Raw genomic sequence first — 18655 nt, forward strand, 5'->3', positions numbered from 1 at the left:
TTCGATTCCCGGACGTTGTATTTACACAAACTTTATGCATAAAAGCTTATTACTAATTCGGAATACTTAACATTAAAAATGTTAAGTTCTTTTCAAAAGTAGCAGAATGAAGCAAAAAAATTACAATAAATATCGCTTTAAAAAGGTTATGTCTTGATGAATTGTAAAAAATGTTCGACAAGATAAAGGCCCTACAGGCCGAGGGTAATGCCTACTATGCCGACGGCCGCTACGAAGCCGCGCGTGAAATCTACACGAAAGCAATCACTCTGTTAACTGCGCACGATAATAATGTATTATCTAGCGACCCACGTAATGGTGATACAATCTCGTGGGAATCTCAAACAGCCTCGCAATTGCTTTCCAATCGCGCACAAACTTCGATCCAAGAACGCAATTTTGCTGCCGCATTACAGGGTCCCTTGTTTTCATCTACCATCAAATTTAGTTTGTAGAAGAAATAACTTTAATGTGACAATGCATTTAGACGCTACGCTCGCGCTCAGATACAACGCAGAGAATGAAAAGGCTTTACTGCGCAAACTTGTAGCGCTCGAGAATCTTGAAAGATTTGAGGCCGCGCTGCACTTAGTAAACAATGTACTGGATGGTGGTAAAAGGAATGCTCGAACACTATTTCAATATTGTGTGATAGCACGTCGTCGATTGCACAAGAATTTGGCCAGGGACTGCCAAGTGGCTGCTGAAGAAGTCAAGCAAATGGGCAAGATGGTGCACGACACACAGCAATTGAGAATCAATTTCGGGTTCGTATCGATATATTCAATTGGATTCGTGTAGAAATATTAAACTATTTACCTTTTGATATAGATGTTTGCTACCATCTCAAGTGCCACCAAACCAATTTTTTAACGTTGCTGTTAATATTGGTAATGAATTTGGACTTTTTCGAAGGGAATATGTGAAAGAAGGGGAACCGATCTATCTCCAGTGTTCATTGCAAAATAAATCGACAAATAAGTACAAATTAGTGTTCGAAGAGCCGTTCGATGTGCTTGATGATATAAATTCATGCACAGTAGATGCAAATGGTAAAGTGAAACTAAATGAGCATGGAAAAGCAAGTTTTCGTGTTGCCATCGGCAATAGCGATGAGATGGAATCAGCGAGTACGCTTGAATCTGTTGCTCTTGAGATTCAGGCACACGAATCGATTCGTGCAAAGTGGGACTTGCTTCCTGTAGTTTCGTTACCGCTTTTTATTGTATCTCAAGGTGGTGAGTCGAAAGAGGGAGTCACTGGACAACTAGGCGTACATTGCTGCCGAACTGTGAAACTTCCAGGAGTAGCGCAGGATATTTTACTTGCTGAGTCACCTGGAAATCTTGGTATGTGCAAATCTATCGTTTCTTTGAATGTAATCGCCAATAATCTTGCCAAATGAAAACACCAGGAATCGGAGGAAAGTTGTGGGACTCGTGCTTGGTCTTGACCCGTTTCCTCGCGGCAAGACAAGATCTTATCAGGAACAAACAAGTTGTGGAGCTAGGCAGTGGACTGGGCCTTGTTGGGATCTTTTGTTCGCTGCTGGGAGCACATGTCACATTAACGGATATGAAAGTAAACAATATTTGATGCAGCTGAATGAAACGTTTAACTTATTCTCTGCACTTGCTTATTCATAGGAAATAATCCCATTGATTGAGTACAACATAAGCTTAAATTATTGTGAAGAAGGGCAAAGAGATGACAAGGGTAAAGGCGGCATTACTCCTATAGCAAGAGCGCATCATTGGGGAGAGTCTCCGTGTAATTTGCCAGTGCAACCAGACGTCATCGTGCTCTCGGATGTCGTATACGATCCTATAGGGTATGCCCCGCTTGTGTCTTCGCTAGTAGCGTTGGCAACTTGTTCTAAGACGCTCGTGCTGATGGCGTATCGCTCCCGCAACCCACTAGAGTATCAGTTTTTTGAACTCCTATCACAAAGCTTTTCGTGCGAGCGAATTCACTGGCTTTCCACCGAGAAGTCTGCTCTGAAAGCTTGTGCAGCTGGTGGGTTACCAACTACAAAGCAAGTTCTCGAAGACGTGCAAATTTTTGAAATTCGACGCCTGACAGTATAGTAATTACCAGCTGCGGGACAAATTAGAACTACGCAAGCCGAGTAAAACCATTATGATACAGAGTCAACCCTAAATTTATGCGTCAAAGAGAGGATTGCAACCAAAAATGTTGTGTCCTCAATCAAATGAGAAAGATTTGTAACAATGCTTTCAAGCAAATCACTTGACTTTGATTTACTATTGCTTGGTTTTTATTATATAACATTAGGTTTAGTTGCCCCTTCGACGTCCCGCCATATTGCTTTCGTTTCAATTATAATTTATAATATTTGTTTTGCAATTCACTTTAGAAGACTTTCTTCTTCGTTTGCTACGATAATACGCGTCTGCTTTACGTGCTTTACAGACACACTACGTCGTGGTGCCTTGTACTGTATGTATGCATGATTGATCTGTCAGTACATAGAGCATGATATGGCACTCGAGAACGGAATAAAACCGCCACTTCAACGTACTTGAAATGACACTGTAAACTTTAATGATAAGTGATACTTTCTTTTTGCAACTGGATACATAGAGATTTGACTGACGTTCGGATGCAATACAAGTCACGACCACCTTGGCGTAAGTATTCAAATGTTAGACGATTGTGGTATGTGTTTCATGCTTTCGTAAAAGAGTGGCCGTTATCATCACGTCTTTGTTGCTGCTAATTGATAAGAAAGAGCGCTAAGAATCTGACGTGATACCTAGAAAACTGAGTTTTTTGTTGATTGTCGAAGATCAGCCAGAGCACCCTAAATGAGCAACTTTTTGTGGAATGTAGTATTTAGTCTCACAGTACTGAATTTCCACATGAAGTTGTATACTGATGTCGAGATTATGACGAAAATACAATAATTGTGTATGTATGTCATACCTCAGAAGAGCACAAGCTTTCTACTTCGTAGATCGTTAAGTGAGAATAATCGAGTTTGATAAAACTAATCAATTGATACGCAACGACAATGGCGAGATGTAGAGGAGCAGTACATTAGCACCGCGTGTATCTACCCTATAATGGTAAAGGTGTGGCTTTAACTTGCATTGATCTCATCTTTAAAAATCAAGAATATCTTACAAAATACACGGCATGTGTTCTAGCACGATTGATAAGCACAATATGGTACTCATTCTATGAAATCTTTATAGCAGAACGGGCAGTACGTTGAGGTAAGTGACTTGCACCAACGATTTGAACGTGTTACCATCTGAAGCAATAAGAATCTTTAGTTGACCAATCTGTTGTGCATTTACGATGGGATAACTGGAAATTCATAAACTTCTTGTGCATTTACGATGGGAAATCCTAGCGTAAATTGAGTTGGAAAACTCAAGACGGTAATCCAAACAGTCGCTTAGAATGAATTTTATTCTTGCTGAGATGAAAATTATTTAAATGGCGATGCTACTGTAGTCACAGAAAGCCAGATAGTGCCGTTTTTGGTAAGAGCTCAACAAATTTTAGGATAGTAAGTTGGAAAATGTTGCACTTTCTGGAATTGTTTGCCCGTCAACAACACTAAAATCGTCGCTGAGAGCGTAATGTAGCGATAACATGGCATCAATTTGCTCGCGTCGGGACGAAGCTTCATGTTAACATCTTGGCTCCGTGGTTTGACTAGTTCACTGAACAAAAGAGTAAAGCTTTTAATAAAATCATCTATGTCGGAATAAGATACCTTGACAGCTGACAACTCAAGCGTTGAGACTCTCTTGCTATCGTAATGTGTCACATTTTTGGACGAAATGGATTTTCCATCCTGATGTGCGCGAGCAGCCCATCTTCGTAAACTGGCACTTAGCTTAAATGAAGAGAGCTGTTATTCAAGCAGATGCCGAGCAACAGCAGAAACGTTCGACTCTTTAAAGGACGAACCTTATGCTACACAGTGAGAAAAGCTGTATACAATTTGATATTGTCCACTTTTCGTGATACATCTGGCAGCACACGAAAAGCTGTTCACGAGGCGCCAGCCGACGCCAACAGACATGTGATAAGATAACGTTATGTTAACTTTAGTATGGGTGGAGAAGAATCAACAAAAAAACGTATTTCTGTCTGGTCGACCGTATCCAACACAGCTGTAATCACTCGCCTTGTCTATGTGGTGTCTCAACGTGGTACTCGATTGACATTTTCGTTACCACGAGATCAGATGGTGATGTGTGATTTTGTGCAAAACAGAAGAATTTCTAGCATATTCCTTGGCCCAATGCGGTCAGTAAATATTGCTGTTCTGACAATAATATTGTCCAACGAGACTGGGGCAGTGCGATGACTGAGTATTCAAACATTACGAATGGTGGATTTTGTTGACCTTCAAGAAAATCGCCTTTTTTCTAATCTTTCTTGACTTGATCAAGACGGACCTTTTCACTGGCAGCAAGTCCGACTCGCTTTAAATTCGTGAGCACATCGTTCAATGCGACGATCGTTTGGAGGTCGGAGCAAAATCATAGACAGAGCAATTGACTCTCTGCAAAGGCGCTCACGCCATGCGAACCAGCTGGTCCGGCGCTATCAGCAATAATATCACGGCTGTCGTCACCAATGCAACCAGACACTAAAAGAGAGAGGAGAAGGGGAAATTCATATCCAGCTGCTCACTTTCAAATTTGACTACTAGAGCGCCAATCCCGTTCTAAGTTTTAGAAGACTCTTGCTGACTATCAACCAGTCGCCGACTTCACACTCTTTGCGACTACGACCACCAACACCACTCAGCGACATTTTTCGTCCTGCGTTGTTGGTAGAAACCAGATCATCGAATCTACTCTATTTTCATTTTCCCTCACGGCTGAACGACGGTAGAAAGGCAGACACTTACGTTGCCAATAAATAAAAGAAAATCTATCAATCTACCATGTCTTTCGGTATGGCAGAGCAACAACCAGTGCGTGCTCATGACCATCAGCTCGAAAGCATCACAGAGGAAAGGAAGATTGAGCATCAAAGCACCAAATGCGACGTCGATGGCCTTGATCTCGCAACATCACCCATCCTTGAGCTCGACCGAAAGAATCTGTTAATCGTCAAAGACGGTACGGTTCGTGTCGCCGAGTCTCTCGACCGCGAGCAACAACAATTTGACACGAACGGAGAAGTCATCAAGGCATCCGGTACATGGACAAAGGACGAGCACGATCGTTTTCTCCGTGCAATGGAAACATTTCCAAAAGGTCCATGGAAGGTTATTGCCGAGATGGTGGCTACTCGCACTGTGCGTCAAACGCAGACGCACGCACAAAAGTACCGCGAAAAGATTGCGCGACGTATGCGTGGTCTTCGTAATCGCAATGGTACCCTACAAACTCCACCAATGTCGTTTCAAGGTATGGCAGGCTACCATCCCTACACCAATACGCATACCCATGTATACCAACATGGCCCTCACCCTGGTTACATAAACCCAAATCCGGCTCATCTAGTGTCAGCACAAATGGGAACGATCCCACTGTCTCGAGCTTCTTCTCTGCCAGCTATGCCTCTTCATCGGTCGTCACTTCATCATCATTCTACTACGTACTCATCTACTCCCATGTCAGCTTCATTTAATACGGACTTTAACCAGCTAAGCACGTCTACAATTTCCAATGCATTCCTTAGTAATGCTTCATATCCTGCATCGTGGGGTACGACCAATACTGAAGTCAAGCCCGGAGTACCAGACTTTGACGAATCGATGGACTTTCTGATGGATGTGTATTCGACGAATCCAAACCAGATCACCACGATATCGCCGGCAGGACAGATTGTCACACCCACGGCTTGTAACCCACGTACCCCTCAGACTCCAACGTCATCTATGGTGGTGAAGCGACACCCAGGCTATGGTTACATTCAGCAACCTCAATCACAGGATGCAAAATACTTTACTCGCATGAACAACGACTATGATTCAGAGCGAGAAGCAAAGGGTATATAGGCTATGAACCATATAATTTATTAAATTTTGGTTTCATCTCCACTTTTCTTCATGTTTACTACGTCACTGTATTACTAAAGACTGTATAAACCTTCTGTAACTAGTTATGGTATCCGTAAACAGATCACGAGTCAATTCGGATTTGAAAGTTATCACATTCAGCACATCCTATAATAGTATAGAAGTTGCTGCAAAGATTATTTGAGCAGTGCAACTTAAACTGTTACTTCAAATCAAAATGACCGAGACCGCCAGATCATCGCCGCGCCTTACGCTGGAAGAGAAAGTTTGGTACGATCGACGACGAAGTGAAATTAATTATTATTCAGGCGTAGGCGGTGCATTGGGTGCTGCTCTGCTTGCAGGCATCACTGGTAAATAAAATTCCTACTTATATGTCCACATTCTCTCCTCATAGTGGTGCTGTAAATTTTTTAGCACTAGGACCATTCCCAAAGCGTGTTCAGTTTTTTGCTATTACAGGTGGCGTCTTGATTGGAGGTGGAGTTGGATTTCTGTACGCAGACACTAAAGCGCTAGAGCGCGTAATGGATCTTAGTGCGAGCAGTAATTTACGCAAACAATACCAGCAAATGTAAGTTTATAAATGTTTTAATTGTAGCAATTTATTGATATGTGGATGAATTTTGTATTAGTGAAATGGAAAGAAAAGCGGCAAAAGCTGGAAAGTAACGATCGAAAACGAGAATTTTAAGCTAAGAACGATATTGCAATAAAAGAAATGCATCTTTCTAGTATGCACTACAAATTCTCAATCTTCTCTTAATGTCATTTTTCCTTCTTTAGGTCGATAATCGAGATATCCACAACAGCTTCCACATTTCAATTGCAATTTAAAGCTGTTGTGAGTCTTTAATCGACTGCTTGAACGAAAAAGGATGAAATTTGTGTCCATCTGCCTTGTAAAATTTATTTTGAAACTCCACCCAGTGCAGACGTAGCGCATGGAGAAAACACTCAAGCACATCCATCGCGAGAATGACACCAAACGTTGTAACTGCAAATAGAGCAAAGCCAATAAAGATTGCAATGAATGAATCGCTATTAATGGTCGACAACATTGTCTTTTCCCAAAACACAGTAGCCAATTCCGAGTGCGCAAGACTTAAAGCCCAGAGACGCAAATACGATGCCGTGTTTGAAACCATTCCCAATACAAACTCAATCGTTTCAATACCTTGATGGATTACCACTTCGCCAAACTCAAACTCATCACCGTGGCCACTCGAGTTGCCATGTTGATGCGATACAAGACGCTCCTCTGCTTCATCGTCAAAGTCAACGTGATGGTTCACAGATGGAGTTTTACGATCGTGCTGCATCTTCAAATAAATAGGCTTGACAAGCAGCATAGCGGGTACCGACACAAACGCAAGCATCAAGAGCGTTTGCTGCGTCTTCAATTGACCATCGTACAATGGATCCACGACGCTGCCGGGAGCGAGCGCAATGTTAATTAACGTGTTGACAAGCGAAGGTGGACGACAGCCAGTGTGTTCACCCGCAAAGTTGTAAGGACACACTTCGTGCTTCATCCTTTCAGTCCAGTCAATACTCCACTTCAGTACAATCAATACAATCATGTAGCAAAAGAGCGAAACAGCAAACACAATTTGTGGAACGAATTCGAAGAAAAATGTCGAATAGTCTCGAAAGTATAGATTGTTCCAGCCTTTCAGCAAGATTCCAAATGTCATCTGAACGATACCAAAAATGACAGATATTTTCATCTTAAACGAGTTAAAAAATAACAACTCGTTCGAAGATGTCTTCCAAATCGGATCCAATCCTATCGCGTACACATTATCTCCACTCGAAACGTCCGTCGCGTTCACGTACGTCATCTCACCGTCAATAAAATATTGCGCCACACATTTTTGTTCACGATCGTGTGATTCCAGGCAATCGGGATACGCAAACTTCGAGCCAAAAAGATTAAGCGGTAGTGAGAAAAAGTCATTATAGATCAAACCTGCATAAACCGCAAATGCTCCCATCATAAAGAGCATGTATCGTCCGCCATAAATCGAAGCCATCATTTCACCCATACTTCCAGGATGTTCAAGTTTTTGCTCAGTTAAAATCAAATACAGTCCAAAGAGCAAGACACAAAAACCGTGTCCAATATCGCCATACATGACTCCAAAAAGAAACGGGAACGTCACTGCTGTAAACACAGATGGATTAACTTCACGGTATCGAGGGCAGCCGTAAGTTTCAACAAAAGCTTGAAATGCATCCGTAAACTTATTCGTCTCGAAATACGTAGGAGGAACCGGCCACGGCTTAGCAACTGTATCCACAAGAGACGGCATTGATTTGTCATCCGCCGCCGTGTGAGCTCTCGTCACCGCACGACGAACACTCGAAAGCGCTTCTTTGATCACCCAACCTTCTGCACGCAACATACCACTCACATCCGCTCGGAACATGTTCAATGCATGATACGTGGCTTTTTCCTGAAGAACCGACCATTTCCACGATTCAAGCGTTTCGGCCAAATCACGACAAAGCAGTACGCAGCTTTCTCGATTGCGACGTAAGATATGACTACTCTGGTTCAATTCTCCAGCATTACTTTGAATCAAATGGGCAATGGCAGCTCGATCTTCCATAGGTGGAAGAGAGTACAGTCGTGCATGGAAAGCGTCACAAATTTTACGCAACTTGGTTTCAATGAAAGTTGACTGAAAGAAAATGACAAATGCATGTTTGAGTACCGGCTGGCCATTCGTTGGATCCACTAAAGGTTCTTCAATAGGTGAAAACCGCGTAAAGCAATTGCCACGAGTTGTACGAAAGATCATCCGTTCAAATTTCAGTCGTTCGTCTGCAGGCACAACCCCCGTAACATTTCGAAACCTCAACGTAGACGATTCTTCCTCATTAACAGTCGACACATCTTCAAAACTGTAGCCAGATCTCGACGTCGTGCGAAAGCTACGACGTGTCTGAACTTCCGGGACTATCAAAAGACGATTTGTCACAAAATTGCCAAAAACCAACAAATATCACAAATACAACGTACTTTCAATCTCAAAGAATTCGCCTGCGCGTTGAATAATTTCTTGTAGCTCTTTGCGTTCATTATACTCACGCGTAAGCTTTTCGTGCATAGTATTGAGCTGCAAAAGCTCCTGTTCCTTGTCCTCCAGCAGTCGCTCAAGCGTATCTAACGCCCTGGTCGCAGTGTCCTGTGATCCATATCGAATATCCGCTGAACCTGCAAGGAATCGGTCGATACTACCCGCTGGTTTCGGTGTGATGCTGAATTTCGCCAATTCTACGTCAAAGTACCGCAATTTTCGCTCCATCTCGTCGCAACGTTTAACATAATTCACATAGCGACGCTGGAACGGCGTAAGCTCAGGATTGAGATCAGTAAACTCTAAGACACCGAGTTCGCCCAACTTCTGCACGCAATCATGAGCTGCATCTTCATTTACTATGAGCGAAATGTACTCCATCTCAGCCGAGCGAAGCCACTTCATGGTTTTAAAATGAAAAATTTCAAAGCTGAAAGAGGAATTTAGGCGGTAGAATTGACGCGATCAGATACGTAGGAAAGAGACGCGTCGAGTGAGCTTGCTGGGAAGGAGAGTAGAAGTGAAACAAACCGAAGAAAGATGCAGCAACGCCGGGAGCTAAGCTTAGCTCGGGGTTTTGCTCCAAGTTAACGGCTTTTTATAGAGAAAGGGAGGAGTAGGGGATTTGATAAAGTACGAAATCGAAGTACTGAAAAGATCGCATGGAACACGAAGTATGATATATGAGTCTCCAATAAAGATATTACTTTGATTATTGGGGATTATATACTGTTTGAGATATATATCTAATTAAGTGCTTTTGTTAAGCATCCAGCTTTTAAATGGTAGAGGCAAAGGAAATCTATTTAGTATTGTTATAATAGTCTTGAGTTCGGCTATACTGCACAGCGCGCTAGCGGCCTGTGAGAAAGAACACGTTCATGCCATACATTTGTAAATGACACATCCTCAACATGGGGAGGATTAGATCGACAGACATCGCGATTACACACTCCGCCTAACTAGCATGCCGTGTGCCTTCTCTTCCTTGTCCAGCCGTCAAGGAAAACGAGATTTATCAGTCAATGTCCAAACTTTGAGAACAATCATTGCCACGAGCGGTAGACCCTATCGGTAATTGTCACCGTAACAACTAAGGTACAGCTCATACTTAGCCCTTCTGCGTCCATCCTACCTGTTTCAAATATGCTGTGGTGTCATACTAAATACAAAGCACAACTTCTGTGTCAATCGGGCCGGTTGGAGCGCGGCAAGCGGCGTCTCTTCGCGCACGCCAAAGGCGACTGACCTGAACCATTGTGGAAAGAAGGAGGGCCATCTCTTAGCTGATAAGCAGTATTGTGATATTCGCAATGTCGCGGTCAGATATTTCTGAGCTGGAAGAGACGAATGGTCGAGCTTCCACGCAGTGTCGCAGAAATTTTTCGTTGGAAGAAGTTGAGCTTCAGTATGCGCAGAGCGGCCAAGACGTATCAAATTGGAATCATCGTACGTCGAGGAGGTCATGATTGACTGAACCCAGCCTCTAAAGGAACTACTTTTTATTTTTAAAATGGGGGCACATTGGCATATTTTAGGTAATTGGTCAATCAAACAAACGTCTCGCCCTGTAAAGTTATGGTAGAATGAGTAGTGTCGTGTATTTAAAAAAGACGCATGGCAATAAGAAACGCGGGATAGTATGTGGAGGCACACTAACTACCAATACGATTTCTGTACGTCTTGTGTCATAAATTTCAAGGGCTGTAAAGCTTCCCGAAAACTGTTCCGGTAGGATCTATTAGAGCGACTGTGTGTGATATCGTAGATACGAGCTGCATGTAGTGCCGCGATCTTTTGAGCAAGAGTCGATGGAGACGGGTGACTTTAAGTCGCGATGTCATGGTCATGAAATTATTATGGACATTCTCATCACGTTGCACCACCGCATGACGCTCGCCGTGTGAAACGGTGAATCCTAACAAAATTTTGGCAAGAAGAAAAATTATTTACTTGTAGCTAGACTGCCGAAATATTCCCAGGAGATGTAAATATCCCCAGGTGGAAGCACTTATTGGGCTGCAATGGATTTTTAATAAAAGAAAAAAAGTCCGCAGCTCAATAAGTGGATTTTTTTTATAAAAGATTTATCCCCAGAGGATGTATGCAACGAATTGTGATGTGGCGAAATCACCAAACTGGCCCGATTTATAGATGAGGGATCTGAGATTATCATCCGTATCGGTTGTGTCCATCTTAAGAGGCAAAGGCGGAGCACCAAGTCCAAGACCGCAAAGGGGACGGCTACCTAAAGGACCGTCTGTATACACTCTCGTCTATAAGTACGAGAAGTTACGATGTGATCCATCACGCGTGATGCCCCGGATCACCGAGTTCCCGTTCCACGTCAAAGATTTTTAAAGCGGAGATGTGCGGCTCACTTTTTACGCGAACACGAAGCCAATTTGGTGAGAGAAAGTAATCGATTCACACAGCGCCATTTGTATACGTCAAAAAGGCTCACGGCAAGTGGCGAATTGCGCATCCAAAAATAGGCCAAAAGCAGCCCTTATCGCGGCTCAATGTCGATTTTAGTACAAACAAGCTGCAGATCAGTATGTTCATTTGCTCATTCGTGAGCAATTTGATGTCACTTTTGCACAACAGCGGCAAACCGCCACTGTGGTAAAAAAACGCTGAGCGGGATACTATAAGAATGGCTAGCTATACTCCAGCCATTGATTGACGCGCCAGCCACGCTCAACAGTGCTGTATATGCCACATTGTGCGTGTGTACAATCCTATGACGGCTACACATTCAATAATGATTAGGTAGAGCGCAGGAAATGGTGTGTGAAAAGCTGTGTCAAGCTCTTAAGAGCATTGCTTGTGTGTATGAATACATTGGCTGGCATAGACAAGCTTGCGCCAATGAAATTACTCCTGGATAGTTCGTCGAAATTATGGCATGCGGTAGATCCCACGAGATTTGAGGCCGTCTGGTCATCTTGTGCCGCTGTCCCAATTGGGTCTGAGATAGTATTTTGGCCTGGCCAACTTATTGCATGAATACAGTGCAACTTTAGCCGACATGGCATGGCATCTCACGAACCACCGTAAAATGATGTCAGGCGATATAAATGTTAGACAGAAAAGGCTGCATTGTAGACTGTAATAAAAAACTGATGTGCTATAGTGTTAATAGTTTGCTCGCATCACTATTACTTGCCTAAAAGTCTGCCGTATTACGGCACTAATTGAAAGGTGGTATCTCTCAATGGGAGTTCGGCTCTATCAGCTGAAAAAAACATACGGCTCAGTGATGGCTATATCACGGCGGTGTTGGATGCGTTTGATCTGTTGAATGATGTCTAAATTTAATCCTATTGTTGAAGCTACCTACTACGCTAGAAAGAGATGCGGCTTTAAACTTCGTGGATACCTTGTACGATGACGAACACTAGCGGGCGCATCCAAAGATTAAACAATGTTAGATTCGGCGTACCCCAAGTCCAAGTGAGCTCGCAAAAACTAGACCAACGCTCGATCGCCATCGGTACTACGCCACTCAAAAGATTTTCGTATGGAACGGTTTTAAGCGGCTTGTGTTTGAGTGCTGAAGACAGTATATGACATAGTGAAATGCCAGGAGAACACATGAAAGTCTGCGGTCCAACTTCGACATAATTGAATTAATTCCATTGTTGCTACAGCCAAGCGCCCTCTGAGCGTATCGCACCGGGAGGACAAAGTATGTAGGCGGACGTGCTGGCTTGGAAAGCCTAAAGCCAGGATAGGCGGCGCATTTTTCCCACTATGTACTCAATTGTCTATTGCATCGCACTGTTAAAGTGGGTTGCGCTCAGCTTTGTTTCATAGTCCAACACTTGGCCGATAGCTGCAACAGAATACTTATTGAAATAAGTAAGGCTGTTGACAGCAAAAACCTCGAGAGTAAATATGCACCTCCGTGGTGAGCCCCATGCTTTATCCACCCAGTGCGCAGTGAGAGAGGCAATTAAGCGACCAGCTCTCAGCATCAAATATACAACCCTCATGAAGAGTTTGCTCTAGCAACAGCGGTATCCTCGGGAGTGGTGTCCTGAGGGCTAATAAGTGATCGTCTAGTCTACGACCGATCTCACCATAGCGCCTCGACTGCCTCACCGAATAAAGCCTAAACATCGTCAGTTGCGAAAGCCATAATTTTACTAGTAGATCATTGGGTTATACGGTTAAATAAGAAAGAGAACCCCCGCTTTGAGTTTAGCTTGATCGATTAAGCAATGATGGGTTTAGTGAAAGAAGAAAATTTCTGGCGTAGTGTGTGCTCGCGGATCATTCGGTGTTGTTCAATGTTCTCAAAAGACAAAACGTGCGTGTTTCTAGCGCATCACAATCTTTAGGGGGGTATACAAGATACGTACCGTGTCATGTTCAACTTACGATCTATACGATTGTCTCACATACTTGGAGTCAAAATCATACCCAAATATTGTACAATGACGAAGTAGGTGCAAAAGAGGGAAAAGGTACTTTGGAAAGGAGGGGACCGAGGGACACGTGGGACACGTGGAATTCTGGCTTCAGTCTATGCAGTGCATAAATTTTATATCAAGGTAGTGATACGCATATATTAAGCTCTACTTTATTATGTAACAATTGAAACGCATGATAATTCTTGAATAGGAATAGCAATCTAGATATTTAGTTTATCTAGAAGCTCCTGCCTGAACCCCTGGGTGAAGCGCTCGAATTCAATCTCGATACTTTTGCTACACAAGCTTTTTGAATCAGAACCCCCTTTTGTGCAAGGTGCATGGCGACCCCGTTACAACAAGCAGCCAAGAATGAGAGCTTATCGCAGCAATGTGATTTTCTCAATTCAGGGCGACGCACGCAATAAGTTTATTATGTGTATGGTACGGCTTGAGGAGAAAATATTCACGCAACTTGTGATCATCAACCTAAGCGAGAATCTTGCGCTATTACGAAAAAAAGTGACCAACTTGGAGTTGCCCGCTGGGCAGAAGACTCGGCGTCAAAAAATATCGACGCTGACTCGGCTTTCTCTTAGGTGAATGTTTAGACGAAGTTGGCAGTGTGATCGTGTGAAGCAAACAAAGGACTTCGATAGACAATCTAAAAGTAGTTCTACTGTACGAAGCTGGTGATATAGAGCCAAAACAGCAAATTGGGTCAGAACTAACAAAAAACGAGTCTTTGATGGATTTCTGGTAAAAATTGTTTGGCTTTTCAGCAGCCAAAAACAATCGCAGCATCATTGTGACCGACATTGACGCCCTCATCCTCTCCAGTAAGATTACGACCCAAACTGGATTGATAGAAATCTGGGTAAGGTAATCAAATGCAGGCGTCCCTTAATATATAAAGCTATTTCTAGCTTGAAAATGATGATGTTTGAACAAAACAGCAGCGTAAAGCGATTTTTGTACGAATCTGGTGCAGGTAAGCTAACGGGCATAATGAACGGGAATTTAAAGCATATAGACCTCCGAGCAAATAAAACTGAATTTCTTGTATCGTGAGCTTTCTGGCGCTTTGATGTACATCAAGACGTGCACACGACCGATCAACGTGCATAATGCGATCAAGCGGTCACATTCTGTAAGTGATTGATAGAATTTCTAACGTATTTGAAAACAAACTGATCCTGGGGAATATTATTATGGGAGTGTAGCAAGCGCTGGTGAAATCCGCTGGTACATCTTGACACGCATTATTCGACGACTGGCGAGGCCGGTTCCTTGATGGCAACGCCATATCGTGGTAGCCCAAATGACAGTCAATATGGCTAAGGCGTACTTATGCAGAATGCATCAGATTGTATAGCGAAGTAAATTCTTGACACATTTTTGTCACAAACCACACTTGAACCGCACAACCAAAATTGTCAAACTCCACCAAAATCAAAACCTCGGTAAGAATATATAATACATGTCGATTAAATATGACTAAGAAGGTCAGAATGATAGAATTGCGAATGAACGTCTCATGGGCTTTGTGAGCTTTAAATGCTTGAGGGAGCAATCATTAAGCGGCTCAGGAAGGTTAAAAGCCGTCGTACAGCTCCTTGCAGTGTCTCTTAAAAGGCTCTTAGCATATCAGAACATTAAGAGCAAGACCTGGTCCGTGCACTTGCAACCGACGTGCTCCTCAAGCTGAAATTGTGAGCAACTATCAAACAATGTCGTCAATTTTTTGCCTAAATACTGACCATGCATATGAATTTTACTCGTGCAAACGTCTTTTTTAATGTTGAATTATAAGTCAAAAGATCCGCCTTGTAAATATGCAAGAACCAGATACTTTATGACTGGATACGTGCTGTCTGAAACTCAAAAAATATTTGAAGATGGGAGAAGACACGACTGCGTCTGGCTAGAATTCAACAAACGCCTGAGGTCAGAGTGTTCGGCACCGACATGCAAGCGCGAGATATTTTCAGCAGTTTTTGGTTGAGACTTTTGCGCTGACGGGAGCTCACAATTGGTCATCATGCCCCTCAAGAGGCACATTGCGATCTATTGGTGCATTTATGCCGGCTAGATATTCAAACTATCCCGACACTTCCGACAAGTCCTAGTCAAGACCCGTCATATCAGTCTTCTAGATTATAGATCAATCCTGTAGTAGTAACATACATGAGAAATGATGTTGCATTTTATAGATGCCTAGTGATACCCCCTCTGGACCATGTTCCTGGACATTTGTCTGGCCCATGATTATACAAAACATCTATTATTCACACCAAATCGAGATTTTTGGCACCTCTTATGTCCTGAATGACTCAAATCGACCCATTGGCAACAGCGCCGTATAATTAATCTATTGATGACGATGTTTGTATTGACCAGTTTAAAATATCTGCTTATGTCGGTAGCCACCAAAGCACAGCACTCGTTCTCGATGGAATACTCGTAAAAATGTCAGAGCTAATTATGTCATTAGAAATACAGCTAAGCAAAGCTAGTGGCTGCCAGCAAGTATGTAAGATAGCGATGTAACTCAAATTACTGTTATAATGGTCGATCCCCAGCTTAGACTCCTTTGTGGATAATCGCAGATATTTGAAATCATTGTCGCTTACATGCATAGTATAAGTTATCATTATGTCTGCGACGAAGATAGAAAATGTCGTTTAAGAAAACATGAGCGATTTGATGGTTGATGCGCTAACGAAGAAGCTGGGCCAATGAAAAGTGTGAAATCTTTACTCTTTAGCAAAAGTAAAGTAATAATAAACTAGGTACAAAAGAGCGCAAAATATGTCTCAATTCAAAGTAATTGAGCTGTGCTTGGTAAAGTATATTTTAACTTCGTGGCTAAAACACGTACAAAGGCCTAAAATGCTTCGGAGAAAAGAGCATTCTGATCGACAAAAAGCAGCTGGATAACTAGTCTAGCATGACTTGCTGACTTTCTTTTCAGCACTGTTTGCCCAAAATTGACTGAAAAGCATTTTTGACTCTCAATTCCACCAGAGAAAGAGCAAATAGTCCGAGACTAGACGTCCAAGATTGCTGCTAATACGATAATTCACTTGCAGAGTTCATATAAGCGGAAGAAGATTCGTCAAAGTGTCAAAACGTTAAGAACGTAACGCTGCTATGGCTTAGTTTAACGTGAAAATGAGGTCGGCGCGAATTTGCTCATAGGAGGCTTCGCTTTCAGAGTTCGCGCTTAAATACGCTGAGTCTTTCCCGCTAGAATTCGAAAGCTCTTTTGCAAATCGAGTTGAGCGTAAAATGATACTCATGACTATTGCTTTAGTATTTATACATCTCAAACTCATTAAACGCACGAAGTAAGGCTAGTAGTTCATGCATCACACGGACCCCATTTCCCTAAAGTACAACCGTACTGTAAACTAATAGAATATTTTCCGCGTTCAGAATCCGAGGGACAAAAATGTAATTTGTACGTACTTCTGATAGGGTATATACACTGCTGCACAAAACTGGAAACACCACTGGAATCACAATCGTTTAGCTTCATACTAAAACATTGCGTCTACACTGAACACTACTCGATTGAGCCCGGAGTTCCCTGGCTACCTTCCTTTATATCATTTGGATTGATGAGTCAGCATTCAGGGCCAAATGTCACTTGAGCGATTGGTTCTTAAATGAGAACAACCGTAGTTATTTCTAATTTATGACCCAAAAACTTCTCTTAAACGTAAAGCTATACGAAAAGAGTGCTCCCCGGCTAATGGCATACGCATTCATTAGACCCCATCTTGCTTTCGCTCTAGTAAGTTGCGCACAACACACTTAATCCATACTGTGAAGGGAGTAACGACCCCTGGCAAGAGCCGATCCTTACGTAGCAGTCTATCGTGTGTTTTCTGGGCTTGAGCCACGCGTTGAACCTCTCCGAGAGTATGGCGTGCGCTATTTCGGGAAATAATCATCCTGTTAATGCACTCATCATAACCTTAGGAGCCCCTAGGGACTAAATTGCTGCTCTAGAGCTAGTGATTTATCAGCCGCGGGGCTGAGACGTTGATTTGGCGTCAACAAACAAGTCGCGTCCAAGTGGCTCTTGAGAACGGACTTGTGCTAAAATCAACGTAAAATTCGGAATGCGTTCGTGCTTCCTTAGAAACGTTGAAATGTACACCAATCCATTGATAGCTACGCGCTATACAATCTGAAGCTGCTTTTTTATTGAACTTCGCAGAAACTGCACCTTTAGGTGGTTCTACACCATTTTTTTTTATCACTCACAACGAATTCATGTATGTTTGGTCTGCCTCTGGCATCCATACCTCTATGGTGCTACGCAGATCCTAAATTTTAGCTATAGGATCCCACACTTGGCGCGGGGTGCTACAAATATTCAAATAGAGTCGTTGTCGATTTTGCCATGATGTGTAGCCGGACTGGTGCCACCAAGCCGATCAGTATTGGTAACACCTTCCTTGATAAGACCGACTTCTATGGCTTACAGTTTGTTCAATGTGCTTGGCATCATGTAGACTATGATAGAAGCAAATCATCTGCAGGTTTATGATCAAACAGAACGTATCGATTGCATGATGGAGCATATTCTGCGAAGCATTTTGTGCACAGTAATCGCGGTGCCGGATAGACATGCATCATTGTTTGTATTTGTGATAACAATGGCAGTGAACGCTTCAACAAGATTCACAGGACTTTTTATACATATTCTGCTTCATCAAGTGCCCCGTTGACATATTCACGAAATATTTCCGATCTGAGACAACTGTCACAAGTAAGCCGTTTGAGAAGTAGAGCTCTGTCAAAGAGCAGCTTTAATATTTTCTCACCCGTAATTGTGTCACTGACCGGTCTACTATGATAGAAATGTTTTTAGTAACTGGTTCCATCTTTGGGCAGAACAAGCTGAAATGGTGCTGTTAGATGGTCAGAACACTAAAAGCCGTAAAGCTAACCAGAAACGCCGCAGCTTGTCGCGAAGGTTTAATTTGCTTGCAAGTTTCGCTTGTGCACACGTAAATAAGCATTTACCCATTTGTACCTGTTAGCCGCTGATATATATATATGTCTCTTACCGAATCTTTAACTTAAAAATCTGATCAGGTCATACTACGACACGCTGTGTA

General features: G+C 42.6%; 6 protein-coding genes across 6 annotated transcripts; 5 read left to right on the top strand and 1 right to left on the bottom strand.

The window, feature by feature from the left end:
• Nucleotides 1-170: 170 nt before the first annotated feature.
• Nucleotides 171-2087, top strand: PHALS_09563 (Putative N2,N2-dimethylguanosine tRNA methyltransferase; the record flags this gene model as incomplete). Its single annotated transcript, XM_024724225.1, has 5 exons — nt 171-417; nt 488-767; nt 832-1349; nt 1415-1581; nt 1647-2087. The coding sequence occupies 5 exons, from the start codon at nt 171-173 to the stop codon at nt 2085-2087; spliced, it is 1653 nt and encodes a 550-aa protein (XP_024571811.1).
• Nucleotides 2088-4933: 2846 nt separating this feature from the next.
• PHALS_09564 (myb-like dna-binding) lies at nt 4934-5995 on the top strand (the record flags this gene model as incomplete). The annotated part of the gene is made up of 1 exon (XM_024724236.1): nt 4934-5995. The coding sequence occupies one exon, from the start codon at nt 4934-4936 to the stop codon at nt 5993-5995; it is 1062 nt and encodes a 353-aa protein (XP_024571812.1).
• A 238-nt stretch (nt 5996-6233) lies between these two features.
• Nucleotides 6234-6688, top strand: PHALS_09565 (uncharacterized protein; the record flags this gene model as incomplete). The annotated part of the gene is made up of 3 exons (XM_024724248.1): nt 6234-6369; nt 6434-6590; nt 6652-6688. 3 exons carry the CDS (start codon nt 6234-6236, stop codon nt 6686-6688), a joined length of 330 nt encoding a protein of 109 aa, XP_024571813.1.
• Nucleotides 6689-6849: 161 nt separating this feature from the next.
• PHALS_09566 (vacuolar proton translocating atpase a) lies at nt 6850-9507 on the bottom strand (the record flags this gene model as incomplete). The annotated part of the gene is made up of 2 exons (XM_024724259.1): nt 6850-8981; nt 9045-9507. The coding sequence occupies 2 exons, from the start codon at nt 9505-9507 to the stop codon at nt 6850-6852; spliced, it is 2595 nt and encodes an 864-aa protein (XP_024571814.1).
• Nucleotides 9508-10913: 1406 nt separating this feature from the next.
• Nucleotides 10914-11167, top strand: PHALS_09567 (uncharacterized protein; the record flags this gene model as incomplete). Its single annotated transcript, XM_024724270.1, has 2 exons — nt 10914-11003; nt 11066-11167. The coding sequence occupies 2 exons, from the start codon at nt 10914-10916 to the stop codon at nt 11165-11167; spliced, it is 192 nt and encodes a 63-aa protein (XP_024571815.1).
• A 2725-nt stretch (nt 11168-13892) lies between these two features.
• On the top strand, nt 13893-14119 carry PHALS_09568 (uncharacterized protein; the record flags this gene model as incomplete). The annotated part of the gene is made up of 2 exons (XM_024724281.1): nt 13893-13964; nt 14015-14119. 2 exons carry the CDS (start codon nt 13893-13895, stop codon nt 14117-14119), a joined length of 177 nt encoding a protein of 58 aa, XP_024571816.1.
• Nucleotides 14120-18655: the final 4536 nt, after the last annotated feature.

The sequence above is a fragment of the Plasmopara halstedii genome (assembly GCF_900000015.1).
Source record: "Plasmopara halstedii genome assembly, contig: Scaffold_42, whole genome shotgun sequence".
Taxonomy (NCBI): domain Eukaryota; phylum Oomycota; class Peronosporomycetes; order Peronosporales; family Peronosporaceae; genus Plasmopara; species Plasmopara halstedii.